This window comes from Geotrypetes seraphini, chromosome 3 (genome assembly GCF_902459505.1).
Source record: "Geotrypetes seraphini chromosome 3, aGeoSer1.1, whole genome shotgun sequence".
In the NCBI taxonomy this organism is placed as follows: Eukaryota; Metazoa; Chordata; class Amphibia; order Gymnophiona; family Dermophiidae; genus Geotrypetes; species Geotrypetes seraphini.
Window position 1 is genome coordinate 47,683,475 of NC_047086.1, and position 19,072 is coordinate 47,702,546.

At 44.5% G+C, this 19,072-nt stretch overlaps 1 protein-coding gene across 10 annotated transcripts in view; it reads right to left on the bottom strand.

The window, feature by feature from the left end:
- Positions 1–19,072, bottom strand: part of SENP6 (SUMO specific peptidase 6) — a 373,212-nt gene that overhangs the window by 313,745 nt on the left and 40,395 nt on the right. For all 10 annotated transcript variants that reach the window (XM_033935430.1, XM_033935428.1, XM_033935423.1 and 7 more), the window contains one exon: positions 14,878–14,941. In XM_033935430.1, coding sequence (XP_033791321.1) covers positions 14,878–14,912 — 35 coding nt within the window. In that variant the 5' untranslated portion in view covers positions 14,913–14,941. The remainder of the gene's footprint in view (positions 1–14,877; positions 14,942–19,072) is intronic.

A 19,072-nucleotide genomic window follows, 5' to 3' on the forward strand; every position in this document is an offset into this window, starting at 1 on the left:
AGAGAAGGAAATAGTGGAAGCAGAAAGGGTTCTCTGGAACTGAGTTGAAGTAGAAGGGAGAACCAATGTTGTCTGGGCCACCGTGGAGCAATCAGAATCATGGTGGCTCGTTCCCTCTTGAGCTTGAACAAGGTTCGTAACATGAGCGGCAGAGGAGGGAAAGCATACAGGAACAGAATGGACCAATCCAGAAGGAAAGCGTCCGCTGCCAGACGGTGAGGAGAGTAGAGTCTGGAGCAGAATAGGGGCAGCTGGTGATTGTGAGGAGCTGCAAAGAGGTCTATCTGAGGAGTGCCCCACTGAGCGAAGATGGACTGTAGAGTTACAGGATCGAGTGTCCACTCGTGAGGTTGGAGAATTCTGCTGAGCTTGTCCGCTAAGGAATTCTGTTCTCCCTGAATGTAGATAGCTTTCAGGAATAGTTGGTGATCTGTGGCCCAAGCCCAAATCTTCTGGGCTTCCTGGCACAAGAGGCGAGAGCCTGTCCCACCCTGCTTGTTGATGTAGTACATCGCAACTTGATTGTCTGTGCACAGCAGGAGGACCTGAGGAAAGAGAAGATTTTGGAAGGCTTTGAGGGCATAAAACATCGCTCTGAGTTCCAGGAAATTGATGTGATGTTTCATTTCCTGGGCTGTCCAAAGCCCTTGAGTTTGGAATTCGTTCAAATGAGCTCCCCAGGCATAAGGGGAGGCGTCGGTGGTAATGACAAGTTGATGAGGAGGTAGATGAAACAGAAGACCTCTGGAGAGATTTGAGGATATCAACCACCATTGTAGAGACTGACGAAGAGATGATGTCACAGATATGTGTCGTGAGCAAGGATCCGTCGCTTGGGACCACTGAGTAGCAAGGGTCCATTGAGGACTGCGCAGGTGAAGGCGTGCAAGTGGGGTGACATGAACTGTGGAGGCCATGTGACCCAAGAGTATCATCATTTGCTTGGCAGAGATGGAACGTTGTGGAAGCACCTGCTGACATAGAGATTGAAGAGTTTGAAGACGGTTGGATGGCAGGAATGCTCTCATGAGGACTGTGTCCAGTACCGCTCCAATGAATTGAAGTCTCTGAGTGGGGATGAGATGAGATTTGGGTAGATTGATCTCAAACCCCAGAAGTTGTAGAAACAGGATGGTTTGGTTGGTGGCCAGAAGCACTGTTTGAGATGAATTGGCCTTGATTAACCAATCGTCCAGATAAGGAAAGACTTGAAGGTGGTGAGAGCGTAGAAAGGCAGCCACCACAATGAGACATTTGGTGAACACCCTTGGAGAGGAGGCAAGACCGAATGGTAGCACCTTGTATTGATAATGACAGCGATTGATCATGAAGCGGAGATACTGTCTGGAGGTCAGATTGACCGGTATGTGAGTGTATGCTTCTTTGAGATCGAGGGAGCATAGCCAGTCGTCTAGATTGAGAAGAGGGTAAAGAGTGGCCAGAGAAAGCATCTTGAATTTTTCCTTGACTAAACATTTGTTGAGATTGCGAAGATCTAGGATTGGTCTGAGATCTCCTGTTTTTTTGGGAACTAGAAAGTAACGGGAGTAGAATCCCTGTCCCTGCTGATCTAGAGGAACTTCCTCTATAGCGTTTAGAAGGAGGAGGGATTGAACCTCCTGAAGAAGGAGGGCAGACTGAGGAGTGTTCAAAGCAGACTCTTTTGGCAGGCTTTGAGCTGGAAGGGTCTGAAAGTTGAGAGAGTAGCCATGGTGGATGATGTTGAGGACCCATTGGTCCGAAGTGATAACCTCCCATCGGCTGAGGAAAAGAGAGAGACGACCACCTATAGGTTGAGGTAGGTGGGTAGAAATTGGAACACTGGCTATGCTTTGGAGAATGCAGTCAAAAGGGCTGTGTCGATTTTTGTTGTGGAGGTGGCTTCACAGGTTGCTGCTGCTGTGGCCTGGGAGGCTGACGTTGCTGTTGACGTTGACGCCTGGGTTGCTGGGGAGCTGCTGGCAATGGGCGAGCTGCATAGCGTCGTTGATAAGCCGATTGCTGTCTGAAAGGCCGAGTCTGAGGAGGCTTTTTCTTAGTCTTGAGCAGGGTATCCCAGCGTGTTTCGTGGGCAGAAAGCTTTTGAGTGGTCGAGTCCATGGATTCCCCAAAGAGCTCATCCCCCAGGCATGGGGCATTGGCTAACCGATCTTGATGATTAACATCGAGCTCGGATACTCGAAGCCAGGCAAGGCGACGCATGGCCACAGACATCGCAGTTGCTCTGGAGGTAAGTTCGAAAGTGTCATAAATTGACCGAACCATGAACTTACGTAGTTGAAACAGAGAAGACGAGCAGTGATGAAAAACTTGCTGTTTGCGCTGAGGAAGGTACTTTTCAAATGAAGCCATGGTGGTAAGAAGATGCTTAAGATAAAACGAAAAATGAAAAGCATAGTTACCAGATCTGTTAGCCAACATTGCATTTTGGTAGAGCCTCTTACCAAATTTATCCATGGCTTTGCCCTCTCTGCCAGGAGGTACAGAAGCATAGACACTAGCCCCTGTGGACTTTTTAAGAGTAGATTCCACAAGCAGAGATTCATGCGGAAGCTGGGGCTTATCGAAACCAGGAATAGGAATTACTTTATACAATGAATCTAACTTACGGGGAGCTCCTGGAATCGTTAAAGGAGTTTCCAGATTCTTGTAGAAAGTTTCCCTCAAGGTGTCATGAAGAGGGAGTTTCAAAAATTCCTTTGGAGGCTGATCAAAGTCAAGGGCATCTAAAAAGGCTTTAGACTTTTTAGATTCAGCCTCCAAAGGAATGGATAGAGAGTCACACATGTCTTTCAAAAAAGAAGTGAAAGATGTGGATTCATGTTGAGAGGATGGGTCAGGCACAGCAGGCTCATCCTCATCTGAGGAACATTCACCCTCAGACAGAAAGGGCTCTTCAGAGTCACCCCACAGATCAGGGTCCCTGATATGGGAACTACGGTCTCGGGACTCTGGGGTGGATGGTTCCAAGTGCCGGGATTTGCGCACCAACTTACCCGACCTCATCGATATGGTACCGGGAGACGTTACCGGTTGCACCGGTGCCGAAGTCTGTACCGACTGATGCTGGGCTCTCGGTTCCGGAGCAAGAACAGGCATCGATGTCGATGAGGCCGAGTGGACCGGTACTGAAGTGGATGCTGCAAATAGGGGTTGGTTCAGACCGGACCGGCACCGGAAGGTTCGGTGCCAATAGAGCAGGAAGGAGTTGTTGTAACTGCTCCTTTAGCTGCACTTGGAGGACGGCGGCAATACGCTCATCCAAAGAAGGCACCGGTACCGCCTTTTTCTTTTGCGGTACCTGTGGTGCCGCTCGACGTCCCAAAGATGAAGAGCCCGAGGTCGAAGGACTCACTTCAATCGGGGCGGAGCGCTTCCGCTGGCGTTTCACGGTTGGCAGGACTGGGCTCGCTGAAATAGAGACCGGAGGACGCTCCAGCGGGGAAGGCTTCTTAGCCGGCTTACCTGGATGCGACGCCGGTGTGGTATCACGCGGCGTCGAAGAAGTAGGTGCCGACTGTGAAGGTGCCGATGCCGGTGTCGATGGTACGGGATCGGACATATCGGCACCGAAAAGTAATCGCTGTTGTATCTGGCGATTTTTCAAAGTACGTTTTTTCAACGTGGCACAGCGGGTGCAGGTGGAAGCCTGATGCTCAGGACCCAAACACTGTAGGCACCAGTTGTGCGGGTCCATGAGAGATATAGGCCAAGCACACCGCTGGCACTTTTTAAAACCTGGCTGAGGGGGCATGAAAGTAAAAACGGCTTCCGCCAAATCAAAGGCCGAGGCCTCGATGGTGGCAGTAGGCCCCGCCGGGGAAAAACCGAATTGAAGAAAAAAATAAGGTTTTTTTTTTTTTTTTTTAACAAAAATAAAAGAAAAGAAAAAAAGGCAATAGAGCCAAAAGGGTTTACGCGAGCGGGAAGGCGTAGAGAAAAAATTTCAACGGCCGTTGAAAAACGCGTCTTCTTAGCTCCGCGGAAACTAAGAAACTGGGGACCGCGCGCCTCTGTCGGACGGGAAGGCACGTGCGCGGTGCGGCCTACTAGAACTTTCCAAGTTCTTAGAGTGCAATCACTCTAAAATTGTCCGTACCGGGGCTCCGTCGGTGCCGTCACCCATCAGTCAAGAATATGCTGCCTGCTTGTCCTGGGATAACGAGGTTAAACATCAATAACATTTTGGGGAAGCATTCCTTTAGCAGAATGAAAACACAAAAACAAAACTGAGGGGACACTGGAGACTGATTCATGTATGTTCAGGGCTTTAAACATAGTTCTGTGCTTTGAGAGAGCTTTCTGTGTGTGTTTTGGTTGTTGTTTTTTTAAGATGGCACATGGCTAGGTCATGGATCGGGGTGCCTCTCACCCTTTTGTTTGGGGTTTTTTGTTGTTGTTATTTTTGCTTCCTTTTATTCAGTTGTTTGTTATTTTAGTTGTTTTTGTTTGTTTTTACTTGGTCTGAATTGGAGGAATGTCATCATTCCTTTTGGCGGGTCCTTCCTTGTTTGGCCGTTAACGGAAAACCTTCCATCTGCCTGCCGCTGTGTTAGCGTCCATCGGAGGGTTGAGTCTATCTCCGCTCAAGTGGTGTGTCTGGTGCGAGGTGTGGGGGGTTCTCTCCTGCTGCTTTGACGAAAGGCATGATGTTGGGCCCTGCCCTTCATGCTGGGGTGGAGATTTGCCTTGGCGTTGGCCCACTGGTCTGATCTGATGCCTGGGGTTCCGATGCTGCGGTGGAGGCCCATCGGTCTGGTCTGATGTCGATAGATTTGGAGCTGAAATGAAAGTCGACTATTGTTGGTGCCAGGGTAGGGTCCGCTGTTTCTCTTCGGGCCCTTGTTTTGGATTGCAGCCGATGGCCATTATGTGTGGCCCTGCCTGGTTGAGTTGCCTCTGACATCGATTTGTCAGCCTTGCACAGAATGGAAATGGATGCGGTGCACTATTGGACTAAACGGACATTTCGATTTATTTTTATAACATAACATAATAGCAGATTTCAAGACCATATAACTATTAGTTCAATGCGGTTAACAAAAGATTATGCTATGAGAAAAAACAGAAATAATGTAATGCAAAGAAGTTTAGCTAGCCAAAAATTTGGAGAAAAGAAAAGTCTTCAAAAGCTTTCTGTAATGTTTATAAGATATAGATCTAATCAACAAGGGATGGAAATCTTTGTCATAAGAATCAGCCTAATAAGAAAGACAATGTCCAAGTATTTTTATTTTATCTTTTATTTGATTATTTTATGTCATGTCTACTTTTTGCCATTCTGTTTTACTTCTTTTATTTTATATTCTATACCCTATATTATAAATTTCATATTCTTTCTTCCTCAGGCACTGTAGTTTAGATTGTGAGCCTATTCGGACAGAGAGGGAAGTTTATTGTGCCTTTAATACAATATATATAAATTGTTTGATTGTTATAATCCTATTATTATTTGTATCCTTATGTAACCCGCACAGAACTGTGGATGCAGTGGGCTATAAATCTTTTTTTTTTTTTTTAATAATATTTATTTGAAATTTTCAGTAAATAATATTTATTTGAAATGTTCAGAAAAATACAAAGCCTCAGAGGTATAACAAATACAAAAGCAAAGATCCACATTAAACAATCCCTCTCTCTCTCCCCCCCCCCCCCGAATCTCAATAACACAAAATGTTGTACCAGAACTCTTCAGTACAATGCACAAGAACAATGCCAATAAAACCAAGCCACCCTTCCCTCCCCCACCCCAGGGTCAATAATGCAAATAAGAGCAATACAAAATGGTTGCAACTAACAAAGATAAAACTAACCAGAGGTCATGAGGTACTTTCATACCATCTAATATAGGGATCCCACACCTTAAGAAAGGGAGTAAGACAAGTATGTAGCAAAGCAATCAATTTAGACATACGAAAAATAAAGTCCACTTTACACAACAGGTGAGTCCAACCTGGGGGAAAAGATTGTTTCCAAAGGGCTGCCAATAAAAGTCTAGCAGCAGTAAAGCAGAGTTACTTACCGTAACAGGTGTTATTCCAGGGACAGCAGGCAGCTATTCTCACATATGGGTGATGTCATAGACGGTGCCCGGATGCGGAAGCCTCGCAAGCAGACTTGCTTGTAGAAACTAGAAGTTTCGAGTGCCTTCCCGCCCAGCATAGGGCGCGTCTCCTCAGTTCAGATAGCTAGCAGAAAAGCCAACCAGGGAAGGTGGGTGAGTTGTGAGAATAGCTGCCTGCTGTCCCTGGATAACACCTGTTACTGTAAGTAACAAGCAGGCAGCCTATTCTCACATATGGGTGACCTCCAAGCTAACCAGAATGGGATGATGAGAGTGTTGGCAATTTAGGAAAATAAATTTTGTAATACTGTCTGGCTAAACTGGCCATCCCATCTGGAGAAAACATCCAGACAATAGTGAGAAGTGAAAGTATGAACTGAGGACCAAGTAGCAGCCTTGCAAATTTCCTCAATAGGTGTAGATCTGAGGAAAGCTACTGAAGCTGCCATTGCTCTGACTTTATGGGCTGTGACTCTACTGTGTAGGGGTAATCCAGCCTGGGCATAGCAGAATGAGATACAAGCAGCCATCCAGTTGGAGATGGTATGCTTAGAGATCAGATGTCCCAACTTGTTTGGATCGAAGGAGACAAAAAGTTGAGGAGCAGTTCTGTGTGGTTTGGTGCGTTCCAAATAGAAGGCCAAAGCACGTTTACAGTCCAGAGTATGAAGAGTTGATTTTCCAGGATGAGAATGAGACTTTGGAAAGAACACTGGAAGAACAATGGATTGGGTTGAGATGAAATTCTGAAACCACCTTAGGGAGGACCACCTTGTCATGATGGAACACAGTGAAAGGTGGATCAGCAACTAAAGCTTGCAGCTCACTGACTCTTCGAGCAGACGTGAGGGCAATGAGAAACACCACTTTCCAAGTAAGATACTTCAGATGAGCCGTAGACATTGGTTCAAATAGAGGCTTCATCAATTGAGGTCCCAAACCACAGGAGGTGGTTTGAGAGGAGGTTTGACACTGAAAAGTCCTTTCATGAATCTGGAAACCACCAGATGAGCAGAGAGGGGTTTCCCTTCAATAGGTTGATGGAAAGCCGCAATTGCACTGAGATGGACTCGGATCGATGTAGACTAGAGGCCAGAAGTAGATAAGTGCAAAAGGTAATCCAAAACAGAAGATAAGGAGGAATGTTGAGGCTTCTTATCATGAAAAAAACAACACGTAGAAAATCTAGCATTGTCTAGTGGTAGGCTTCCTAGAAGCCTCTAAAATGTCTCTGATAGGTTAAGAAAACTGAAGAGGAGTCATGTTGAGAGGTACCAAGTTGTCAGGTGTAGAGACTGCAGGTTGGGATGAAGCAGAGATTCCTGACTCTGTGTAAGCAGGAAAAACTGGTAGAAAGTATGGCTCCCTGCTGCTGAGTTGAAGTAGAAGGGAGTACCAAGGTTGTCTCGGCCACCGAGGAGCAATCAGAATCATGGTGGCATGATCGTTCTTCAACTTGACCAGAGTCTTGAGAATGAGAGGGAATGGAGGGAATGCATACAGGAAGAGATTCATCCATTCCAGAAGAAAAGCATCTGCCTCGAGGCGATGAGGAGAGTATATCCTGGAGCAGAACTGAGGTAGTTTGTAGTTGTGGGGAGCTGCAAAGAGGTCTATCTGAGGCGTTCCCCACTGTGAAAAAATGTGATGAAGAGGCGAGGAATGGAGAGTCCATTCGTGAAGTTGCAGATGAATCAAGTTGTCCGCCAAGCAATTTTTCGCCCCTTGGATGTAGACAGCTTTGAGGAAGGTGTTGTGGCAGATTGCCTAGTCCCAAACCTTCAGAGCTTCTTAGGAAAGGGAGGCAGATCCCGTCCCTCCCTGTTTGTTGACATAATACATGGCGACTTGGTTGTCCGTCCGAATGAGGACTACCTGGTCGTGAAGAAGATGCTGAAAAGCGTTGAGAGCCTTGAAAATCACTCTGAATTCCAACAGATTGATGTGACATTGACAATCCGTACTGGTCTAGTGGCCTTGTGTACGAAGACAATCGAGATGAGCGCCCCAAATGTAGGTCAAAGAATCTTGTCGTGAGAACCTTCTGATGAGGGGGCGTTTGAAAAAGCAAGCCTCTGGAGAGATTGGAAGAGAGCATCCACCAACGGAAAGACTGCTTCAAAGAAGGAGTGACTGTTATGTGTTGAGAAAGTGGGTCGCAAACCTGCGTCCATTGAGAAGCCAGGGTCCACTGAGGAATTCTGAGGTGAAGTCTGGCAAAAGGAGTCACGTGAATTGTGGAAGCCATGTGACCTAGTAGTACCATCATGTGTCTCGCTGAGATGGAAGAGCGGGAAGACACTCTATGACAGAGTTGAAGGAGAGCTTCCAGATGTTGTTGTGGAAGGAATGCTCTGAGTTGGATAGTGTCCAGAACAGCTCTGATGAATTGTAGATTCTGTGTGGGTTGAAGTTGGGATCTGGGAAAGTTGATTTTGAATCCCAAACTTTGTAGGAACCACGTAGTTTGTTGGGTCGCTATAATAACCCCCTGAGATGTTGAAGCTTTGATGAGTCAGTCGTCTAGGTAAGGAAATAACTGAAGACCATGGTTCCTTAGAGCTGCTGCTGCTACCACTACCAGGCACTTGGTGAACACTCTGGGGGAGGAATTGAGGCCAAAGGGCAGCACTCTGTATTGATAATGCAGATTCCTCACCCGAAATCTGAGGTATTGATGGGAGGCCGGATGAATGGGAATACGAGTGTAGGCCTCCTTGAGATCCAGAGAGCATAACCAGTCGTTCTGATCGAGAAGGGGATAAAGGGATGCCAGGGACAACATTTGAAATTTTTCTTTGACTAAAAATTTGTTGAGAGCCCTGAGATCTAGAGTGGGCCGCAGATCGCCCGTCTTCTTCGGAACAAGGAAGTAACGGGAGTAAAAACCCCTGTTCTGCTGTTCCAAAGGAACTGGTTCGATGGCATGAAGACGAAGCAGAGCTTGAGCTTTCTGAAGAAGAAGGGCGGTCTGGGATGGACTGGAAGGATACTCTCTTGGAGGAAGCTCAGGTGGAATCTGAGTGAAATTAAGAGTATCCTTCCCTGATGATGGACAGCACCCAGAAGTCGGATGTAATTGTCGTCCATCGGTGATAAAAATGATGGAGACGACCTCCTATATGGAGAAGAGAAGTCAGAGACAGAACGGTGGAGGTTATGCTCTGTTTTAAACAGTCAAAAAGGCTGGGTAGCCTTAGGTGCAGCAGAAGGTTGAGGTTTTTGTTGCTTCTGAGGCTGCTGTTTCTTAGGAGGGCGAGTGTAAGGAGCCACCCTCGGAGCAAAACGCCTCTGGTAAATGGGAGGAGGGCGTGAAGGCTTGACAGGAGCTGGCTTTGCTTAGGTCTGACAATAGAAGCAAAGGATTTTTCATGTTCAGACAATTTCTTGATGGCTGCCTCGATAGATTCATCGAAGAGGTCATTGCCTACACAAGGAATATTAGCCAAGCGGTCCTGAAGATTAGGATCCATGTCAATGGTACGAAGCCAGGCAAGGCGACGCACTGCTACAGAACAAGCTGTCGTCCGGGCAGACAACTCAAAGGCATCATAAGATGACTGAAGGAGATGTAATTTGAGTTGTGATAGAGAAGCGATGACTTCCTGAAATTCAAAGTGCTTTTGAGTGTCTAAATAAGTAAGAAATTTAGGTAAAAGAGCAATAAGGAACTCAAAATAAGTGACAAAATGGAAATTATAATTGAGGACTTTAGAGGACATCATGGCATTTTGATAGATGTCCAAATTTGTCCATAGTTTTCCCTTCTCTTCCAGGAGGAACGGTAGCATAAACCTTGGAAGGATGGGATCTTTTCAAGGAAGACACCACAAATAGGGATTGGTGAAATAACTGTGAATTCTCAAATCCTTTATAATGGAGAGTTTTATATCTGGAGTCTAATTTTCCTGGAACAGCTGAAATTGCATAAGGAGTCTCCAAGCATCTGGTAAAAGTTTGAGACAAAAGCTTGTGAATAGGAAGCTTAAGTGACTCTGCTGGAGGTTGAGGAAGATGCATGACTTCGAGATACTCCTTAGAGTATTTGGAACCAGCATCCAATTGAAGGACTCGAGGACATCGAGGCAGCCTGGGTCGAAGATGAGGCTTTGGCTGGAAAAAAGGTATCAAAAGAATAGGGAGACGTGGACGAGGCAAGCGAAACCGCCGAGTCTTTGAGGTGTGGAAGTGGAGACCTCGAACGAGGAGTCGGCGGTCTAGTAGAAGTAGATGTAGATCGAGGCTTTGTTGAAGAAGGACGCTCCTTAGAAGAAGAACTATGCCTAGAAGGATGCCTCGATGAATGTCTCGATCGTCGGTGAGAACGGTGCTTGGAAGCAGATCTTGAAGATCTTCCCGGAGAGGGAAGCAGCCAATGCCACCAAAGAATGAATGGGACTGGAGGCTGTGGATCGAAGCTCCAGAGGCTTGATGGAGAAATCTCGATGCACTCCCAAAGACTCTATTCCTTGTATAGAGTGTGAGGACTCCTGCCGAGGCACTTGCAAAGAATCTGCTCCTTGCTTCACGTGCTTAGATGCCAGACCAGACACTCGCAGAGACTCTGCTCCCTGCATAGAGTGTGAAGACTCAGACTGAGGCATAGGAAGAGGCTCGACCTTGCGGGAGTCTGCAGAATGCCCAGGCTGGATTAGAATAGCTAGCTTCGGTCCCATTTTGGTAAGGAACCGAACAAATTGCTGCTCTAACATAGTCTGGAAAGAAGCCGGCAAGGATGGATCCGCGTCTGAAACCGGACCACCTACGTTGGCTGGAGGTTCCACCGAGGCAGTGGAAATGTGCTTCGACTTAGAAGTCTTAGGCACCTTAAGCACCACCGGTGGAACTGTCTGCTGAGCTATCTGATCTGAGGAAACAGAAGGAGATACAGCAGACGTTGTCTAGGAAAGAGCCGCTGCAAACAAAGAAGGTCTGATGAGGTTTGAGATCAAAGCAGTGGGGCAGGAGGGTCCTAGGTCGAAGGCGAGACCGAGGTCGGCTTCGGAGTCGAAGAAGTGGTTGAATCCATCTGGAAGAGCTTCTCCACTGAAAGTAGATGACGTTTAAGGGCTCGAGGTTGAAGAGTAGCACAGCGTTCACACGACTTTGGATGATGTTGTGGCCCAAGGCACTTGAGGCACCTGGTGTATGGATCCGTAAGAGAAATCGCACGCTGACACTGGCTACACTTCTTGAAACCTGTCGCTGGCTGGGACATAGAAGGAAAAACAGCCGCTGCAAGGTCGAAGCCCCTGGGCTGCAGCCGAGCGGCCTGTCCCGGCAGCCGAATGGAAGAAATAATTTTATTTTTTTTAAACAAGAAATAAAAGAAATAAAGTAAGTACACAGCGATTCATGAATAAAAATAACACAAACTGCGGTGAGAGAAGGCACGAAGAGAGAAAAATAAACACAGAGTCAAAGACGGATTTCTCAGCTCCGCGGAAAACTGAGAACTGAGGAGACGCGCCCTACGCTGGGCGGGAAGGCACTTGTGCATGCGCAGTGTGGTCGACTTGAAACTTCTAGTTTCTACAATCAAGTTTGCTTGCAAGGCTTCTGCATCCAGGCTCCGTCGATGACGTCACCCATATGTGAGAATAGCTGCCTGCTTGTCCTGGGATGAAGACAAAACAAGCAAGTTTATGTGCTTTAGCGGGCAACGTAGCTAAGGGAAGATGTAAAACAGCACTACCCATAGTTCGAGGAAGAGTGGTATGTAAGATGTTAGACAATAATTCAAAAACCATATCCCAATAAGGAATAACATATGGGCAGACCCACCAAATATGAAGAAAGGTACCCTGCTGTCCACAATTTCTCCAGCAGAGGTTTGACACCTGGGGGTACATTTTATGTAGATGCATGGGCGTAAGGTACCACTGGTATAGCATCTTGTATCCATTTTCCACCAAAGAGCTAGCTATAGAGACATTGAGCAATCGGAGAAACACCCGCTCCCAATTTATAGCTGGCTGAACCTTCGCAACAGTCCCTCCCAGTGGGCTATAAATCTTTAAATAAATATCACTTACTTGCATGCCTGACAATCCTGCTTGGTGATTTTAAAAAAACTCCAACCAAAAACAGGATGGTCACGTGATGCTGTGAACTGAGGCAGACATGCTTGGAGAACCCCACCCCCCCCCCAATTGCATCATCGTTAATCACTCCAATTTGGCTCTGATAAGAAAATAAGAATTGCCATACTGGAACAGACTGAAGGTATATCAAGCTGGATTATTTTTTTCCCCAATCTGATAGATTGTCATACGGACAAATATATTTTTAACTCTGGTGAGATGCTGGCATCAAAATCCACAAAAAAGGATAAAGATGAAATCACAAGATGGTGACCCCCCTCAGCACGGTGTCTCAATTCTCAGTATTTATCCTGAAAGATCTGAAGGGGCTCTACCATGTCTGGAAAAATTATTATCCGAGCACATTTCCCATTTAGAAATCATGATGACAGACTCGAACTAAGGGCAACTGAATTGGAAAATCGGATGTCCTTGACTGAAGATAATGCTAAGGAAAGCAAAGCAGACTTTGATTCTTTGTGAACACTGGTATGCACACATACTGAAAATATTGAAGATCTAGAAAATCGTTCCCACAGAGGTAGCTTACAATTTTTGGGCATCCAAAGACAATTCCAGACCCTGGAAATATGGTTGGTGGAGTTTCCCATGTGTAAGGGCAAGGGCCCTGCGTGATTGGAAATGAACACAAAGAACAGGCCAGAAAACAGATATCTTCATCCATATGTGGTGGTGGTGAAGCTTCACAATTAAATACACAAAGTAGAAATCCTGCGGCACTACAGAAACAAATGCACTCATTTATCAAGGTAACCCCATGCACATATTTCAGGACTTCTCTGTGACCCTGACAAAACATCGCAGAATGTTTCACCCATTGTGCTCTCAGTTGGTAGGGAGAAAGTTGTGTTTCATGTTTCTCCATCTGGCCTTGTTGAAAGTCTATTATAAGGCTCGATGGCACTCATTTGAGGCAGTGCAGGAGATACAGAACCTTCAAATCGCTGAAACAAGCATTTACATCATCTTAGTCTCTTCATGTTTTTTTGTGCCATGCCAGGTAATGTGTGGTATAAGATTTATAATATTGGTGTGATTATATATTTTCCAGGATTTTTTTTTCCTCTTTAGTGGATGGAACGGGACCTCTTCTAGTGATCTGCTAACTTATCATGTACTTTTTACAACATGGAAGTTTAGCATGGTTCCAAATTGGGTTAGAAAGCAGGATGATAAAGAAGGTGGCAAGATGGGGGGATAAAATGGGAGGTAATGAGGTTAATTATTGCGTTATGTCTATTAGTGGCTTATGGAGTTCATCTTTATCTCTTGATATATTTTATTTTTCTCTCGTATACTGTTTTCATTTAAAGTTTGTGATTTGGTTCCCTTCACTTGCTATATTCATCTCCATATGACACTGGGTACCTGGGTAAAACAGCATATACTTGTCTTTCTTTTACAATGTTCCAGTATATATCTAGACTACTAGAAGTTTACGTGTGTTATCCTGACACTACATGCCTTCAAGAGACAAGATTGACAGAAAGAGAACATCTTGAGTTATGTAGAACTTGGGTGGGCAATGTATATTTTTCTTCATCTGTTTCTAAGAAAGTGGGAGCAGCAATATTGTTACAAAAGGGACTAAATAGCATAGTTACTCACCTGTAACAGACGTTATCCAAGGACAGCAGGCAGATATTCTCACATGGATGACATCATCCACTGAACCCAGCATGGATAGTCAAAAAGTGTACTGTCACTTTAAATCTTTAAGACTGCCCATACTGTATGTGTTGGTGCCTTCCCGCCCAATATCTACTCACGGGACCATCAATTCAGTAACAAAGCTAAGAAGCCAACTAGGTGAGGTGCGAGGGTTGTGAAAATATCTGCCTGCTGTCCTTGGATAACAGCTGCTACACCTGACTAACTATGCTTATCTGAGGACAAGCTGGCAGAATATTCTGTATACTGTGAAATTTACACTTATCTTATGAAAAAAAATAATGGTCCAACAATAAACAATGTGTTTCGTTTAACAGCAGCTTCATCAGGGAAAAAGAACCACAGGTAGACATCGGCAGCTCTTTTATGGTCCTTTTCCTCCATTGAAGCTGTTAAGCTAAATACACTGGCCACCGTTGGTTGGACCATTATTTTTGTCATAAGTATAAATTTCACATTATTTGGACACACTGGAATTTTGATGCTTTGAATACTGTGATTTTGATGTGTTTTGTTTTTGCGGTTGTTTTATTTTTTTATTTTTTTTAAATTTCTTAAAGGACTCTCTTAGCCTGTGAGGTGATTACCTTATTTAGTCTGGAAATTTAATAGTTTATCTCTGAAGGGGTTTTTTTCCCCTCTTTTATAAAATTACCCCACAGGTGCCAAAGGTGGTGCATACTTTTAGCTGACCTAGTGAGGGCTTGACCCAGGAAAAGAGCTTGGATGGAGCCATGACCTATTTGAACAGGCATAAATCTAGCTGCTATTTCTGCAGTTTATATTTAATAAAGACATATAAGTGCTCAAGTGCCTTCATAAAACAGGTGCCAACATGACCTGACCTTCACACATAAATGACCTATTATAAAAACTTACCCTCTACATTTTTAAAAACATTTTCTAGCTATGTTTGAAGTCATTTTTAGAATATATGTGAGAGGAACATGTATGCAGCACCCACTGAGCCTGTTTGTTGAGAGAAATTAAGGAACATAGACATATTAAAAAGTTAAAATTAAAACTTTCTGTACTTGCCTTATGTTCTTCATTTGGACCATCAGTTTCATCATTGTCTTCTACACTTAGCAGATTTGCTTCACTAAATTAGCAGAGAGAAGGAAAAAAAAATATCAAAGAAAAATCAGCACATACTAACTCTCTGCAGAAACTTACACTACTAGGAATAAACCAGCATGCACACCTTGGTTCCATTTGATATTAATACTACTTGCACAGTGATTTTAACATGACTGGAGATACAAAGATTTCAAAAAAGCACATTTGAAAGAACATATACCCAGCCAGGAATGGCTCCCGGTCGGCTAAGTATCACTTAACTGGCTATCCGCCAATATTCAGCAGCTATTTCTCACTGACTGGCCAGCTAAGGCAAGTGGCTAGACAGACATGCAAATCTATCTTTTGCCGCTTTGCTTTAGCCAGCCAGCCAATGAATATCAGCTTAGCCAGCAAACTTTGCCCCAGAAATTCAATGCCAGTAGCCCACAGTTTTTTCTCAAAGAACATAAGTATAAAAATTGATAAATTTGGAATAATTAGAAATAAGCAGAGTTTTTATAAATTTTTCTCAGAATAAGGGCTGCTTCAGATGGTTCTCAGGGAGTGATGCAGAACCTTTTGGGGTTGTTAAATAAAACATTTACCAGAACTATCTGCAATCAGGTAAGGTTCGATCCAAAAATCAAGGCTGCAACCAATCTGTAAAAGCCAAACCAGCAGAGCAGAATTCAAAGTAGTCCAAAGGATTTTTATCATCACTTAAGGGGTCAAAACATGTCTGTTTTAATTACTCCCACAATAAATAGCTCCCTAATCCCTTATTTGTTCTTTTTGTCTTTATATTTATTTTTATTAGTTTTCAAATGTAGATTCAAACATTATACCAATACAACATTATAATAATACAAATATAACTGTTCAATCATTTTAAACACATTGTATTAATACCATTTTTTTGAAAATATAACCAACCCCCTTCTCCCAGGCCTGCTAAAAAAAAAAAAAAAAATTAAATTAAATTAAAAACTATTACTCAAAACATGACTTCTTGCTGTAGGAGATAATGTATTTAAAAAGGGTTGCCAAATCGTGATCAACATTCTTCCCTTTTTAGTGTCCCATTCAAAATATAGACATGTTTTCATAAGCCCCCCATGGAGCCGACCAATCTCGCCACCCAACGTCAATTCTGACGTTGGAGAAGACGTTCTGGGCCAGCCAATTGCTGCTTAGTTGACCCGGAACGTCCTCTCCGATGTTAGAATTGACATCGGGTGGCGAGAGTTGGTCGGCCCCGCAGGGAAGGGAAGCAGGGAGAGCTCAGAACTCGTCGGCAGCTGCGGCGGCCTGTTTCCCGATGGCGGCAGTGGCAGCCTATTTTACGGAGGCGGTGGCAGCATGTTCCCCAATGGCGGTGGCTTGGAGGAGGGCAGGGAGAAAGAAAGGGGGGAGACAAAGAAAGAAAGGGGACATGGAGAAACAAAGAAAGGGGGCACGGAGAGAGAAAGAAAGAAGGGGGAAGGTTAAAAGAAAGAAAAAGTTGGGGGAGGGAATGAGGTCTGGAGGAGAGGAAGCATACAGGAGGCTGAAAGAAGGGAAGAAATATTGGATGCACAGTCAGAAGAAGAAAGTGCAACCAGAGACTGATAAAATTACCAAAACAAAGGTAGGAAAAATGATTTTATTTTCAATTTAGTGATCAAAATGTGTAAGTTTTGAGAATTTATATCTACTGTCTATATTTTGCACTATGGCCCCCCTTTACTAAACCGCAATAGCGATTTTTATCGCAGGGAGCCTATGAGCCTCGAGAGCAGCACAGGGCATTCAGCGCAGCTCCCTGCGCTAAAAACCGTTATTACGGTTTAGTAAAAAGGGAGGGGGCATATTTGTCTATTTTTGTATAGTTGTTACTGAGGTGACATTGCAAAGTCATCTGCCTTGACCTCTTTGAAAACCCGCGGAATATAAATTGATAATTAACATTTTCTTTGCGTACAGTGTGCTTTGTGTTTTTTAAAAATTTTATTGTTGGTAGATCATTTTGACTTGGCCACGAAGGTAAGGGGAGGGAGGGAGAGGAGCTGCTGAAAGACATCTAGTAATCCTTGCAGGCTTGACTGTGCAGGGAATTATTTTTGTAAAATCATGTTTTGTTATGTGACTGGCATTATTTAGACTTTAATTTCTATGAATGAATAGAATGAAAATGATATAAAATTGCTTGCTTGTTTTTATGTGCGTGCGCTGAAGGGAAGTGGAGAAGAGAGAGTGTGGAGAAGACGCTGATTTATAAATTGACAATTGTACAGAATATTGTTTCTTTTTATACTTTAACTAGCTGATGCCCCGGCGTTGCACGGGTATTTAATTATAGCAATAACACTGTAAATGGATTTAAATAAAGATACTTTATAGTGGTGAATGAAATAATTTTGTTACAGCTCTATAAAAAGTAAAATATTCAAAGTATAATGTGAAATATTTGACAAAATGAATACGATTCAACTAACACAAAAAATTGATTATAAACAACATTTTTAGTTTCACCTCCAGGAGCAAGAACATATACATTCTTGGGTGAACCCACCCTTCCCACGTGTGCAGGTGGGCCGCGAGACCCCCCAGAACATATCACCCCAGGTAGTGAGGGATCTGCATACCAAGTTTCGTTCAAATCGGTCCCACAGCTTCTTACATTTTTTCCATTGACTTGAATGGGTGAAATCTGATTTTCTGTTTGTAGCTCCGCCCACATGTGCAGGTGGGCCGCGAGACCCCCAGAACATATCACCCCAGGTAGTGAGGGATCTGCATACCAAGTTTCGTTCAAATCGGTCACACAGCTTTGTACATTTTTTCCAATGACTTGAATGGGTGAAATCTGATTTTCTGTTTGTAGCTCCGCCCACGTGTGCAGGTGGGCCGCGAGACCCCCAGAACATATCACCCCAGGTAGTGAGGGATCTGCATACCAAATTTCGTTCAAATCGGTCCCACAGCTTCTTACATTTTTTCCATTGACTTGAATGGGTGAAATCTGATTTTCTGTTTGTAGCTCCGCCCACGTGTGCAGGTGGGTCGCGAGACCCCCAGAACATATCACTCCCGGTAGTGAGGGATCTGCATACCAATTTTCGTTCAAATCGGTCCCACAGCTTTTTACATTTTTTCCATTGACTTGAATGGGTGAAATCTGATTTTCTGTTTGTAGCTCCGCCCACGTGTGTATGTGGGCCGCAAGACCCCCAGAACATATCACCCCCGGTAGTGAGGGATCTGCATACCAATTTTCGTTCAAATCGGTCCCACAGCGTTTTACATTTTTTCCACTGACATGAATGGGTGAAATCTGATTTTCAGTTTGTAGCTCCGCCCACATGTGCAGGTGGGCCGCGAGACCCCCAGAACATATCACCCCAGGTAATGAGGGATCTGCATACCAAGTTTCGTCCAAATTGGTCACAGTGAGAATGGCAGCTTTTTACATTTTTTCCATTGACATGAATGGGTGAAATCTGATTTTCTGTTTGTAGCTCCGCCAACGTGTGCAGGAAGACCGCGAGACCCCCAGAACATATCACCCCAGGTAGTGAGGGATCTGCATACAAAGTTTCGTTCAAATCGGTCAAGCCGTTTGTGAATTACTGTGAGAATGGCAGCTTTTTACATTTTTTCCATTGACATGAATGGGTGAAATCTGATTTTCTGTTTGTAGCTCCGCTCACATGTGCAGGTGGGCCGCGAGACCCCCAGAACATATCATCCCAGGTAGTGAGGGATCTGCATACCAAGTTTCGTTCAAATCGGTCAAGCCGTTTGTGAATTACTGTGAGAATGGCAGCTTTTTACATTTTTTCCATTGACATGAATGGGTGAAATCGAATTTTCTGTTTGTAGCTCCGCCCACGTGTGCAGGTGGGCCGCGAGACCCCCAGAACATATCACCCCAGGTAGTTGGAATTACTGTGAGAATGGCAGTTTTTTACATTTTTTCCACTGACATGAATGGGTGAAATCTGATTTTCTGTTTGTAGCTCCGCCCATGTGTGCAGGTGGGCCGCGAGACCCCCAGAACATATCACCCCAGGTAGTGAGGGATCAGCATACCAAGTTTAGTTCAAATCGGTCCCACAGCTTTTTACATTTTTCTCATTGACTTGAATGGGTGAAATCTGAAGTTATGTTTGTAGCTCCGCCCACGTGTGCA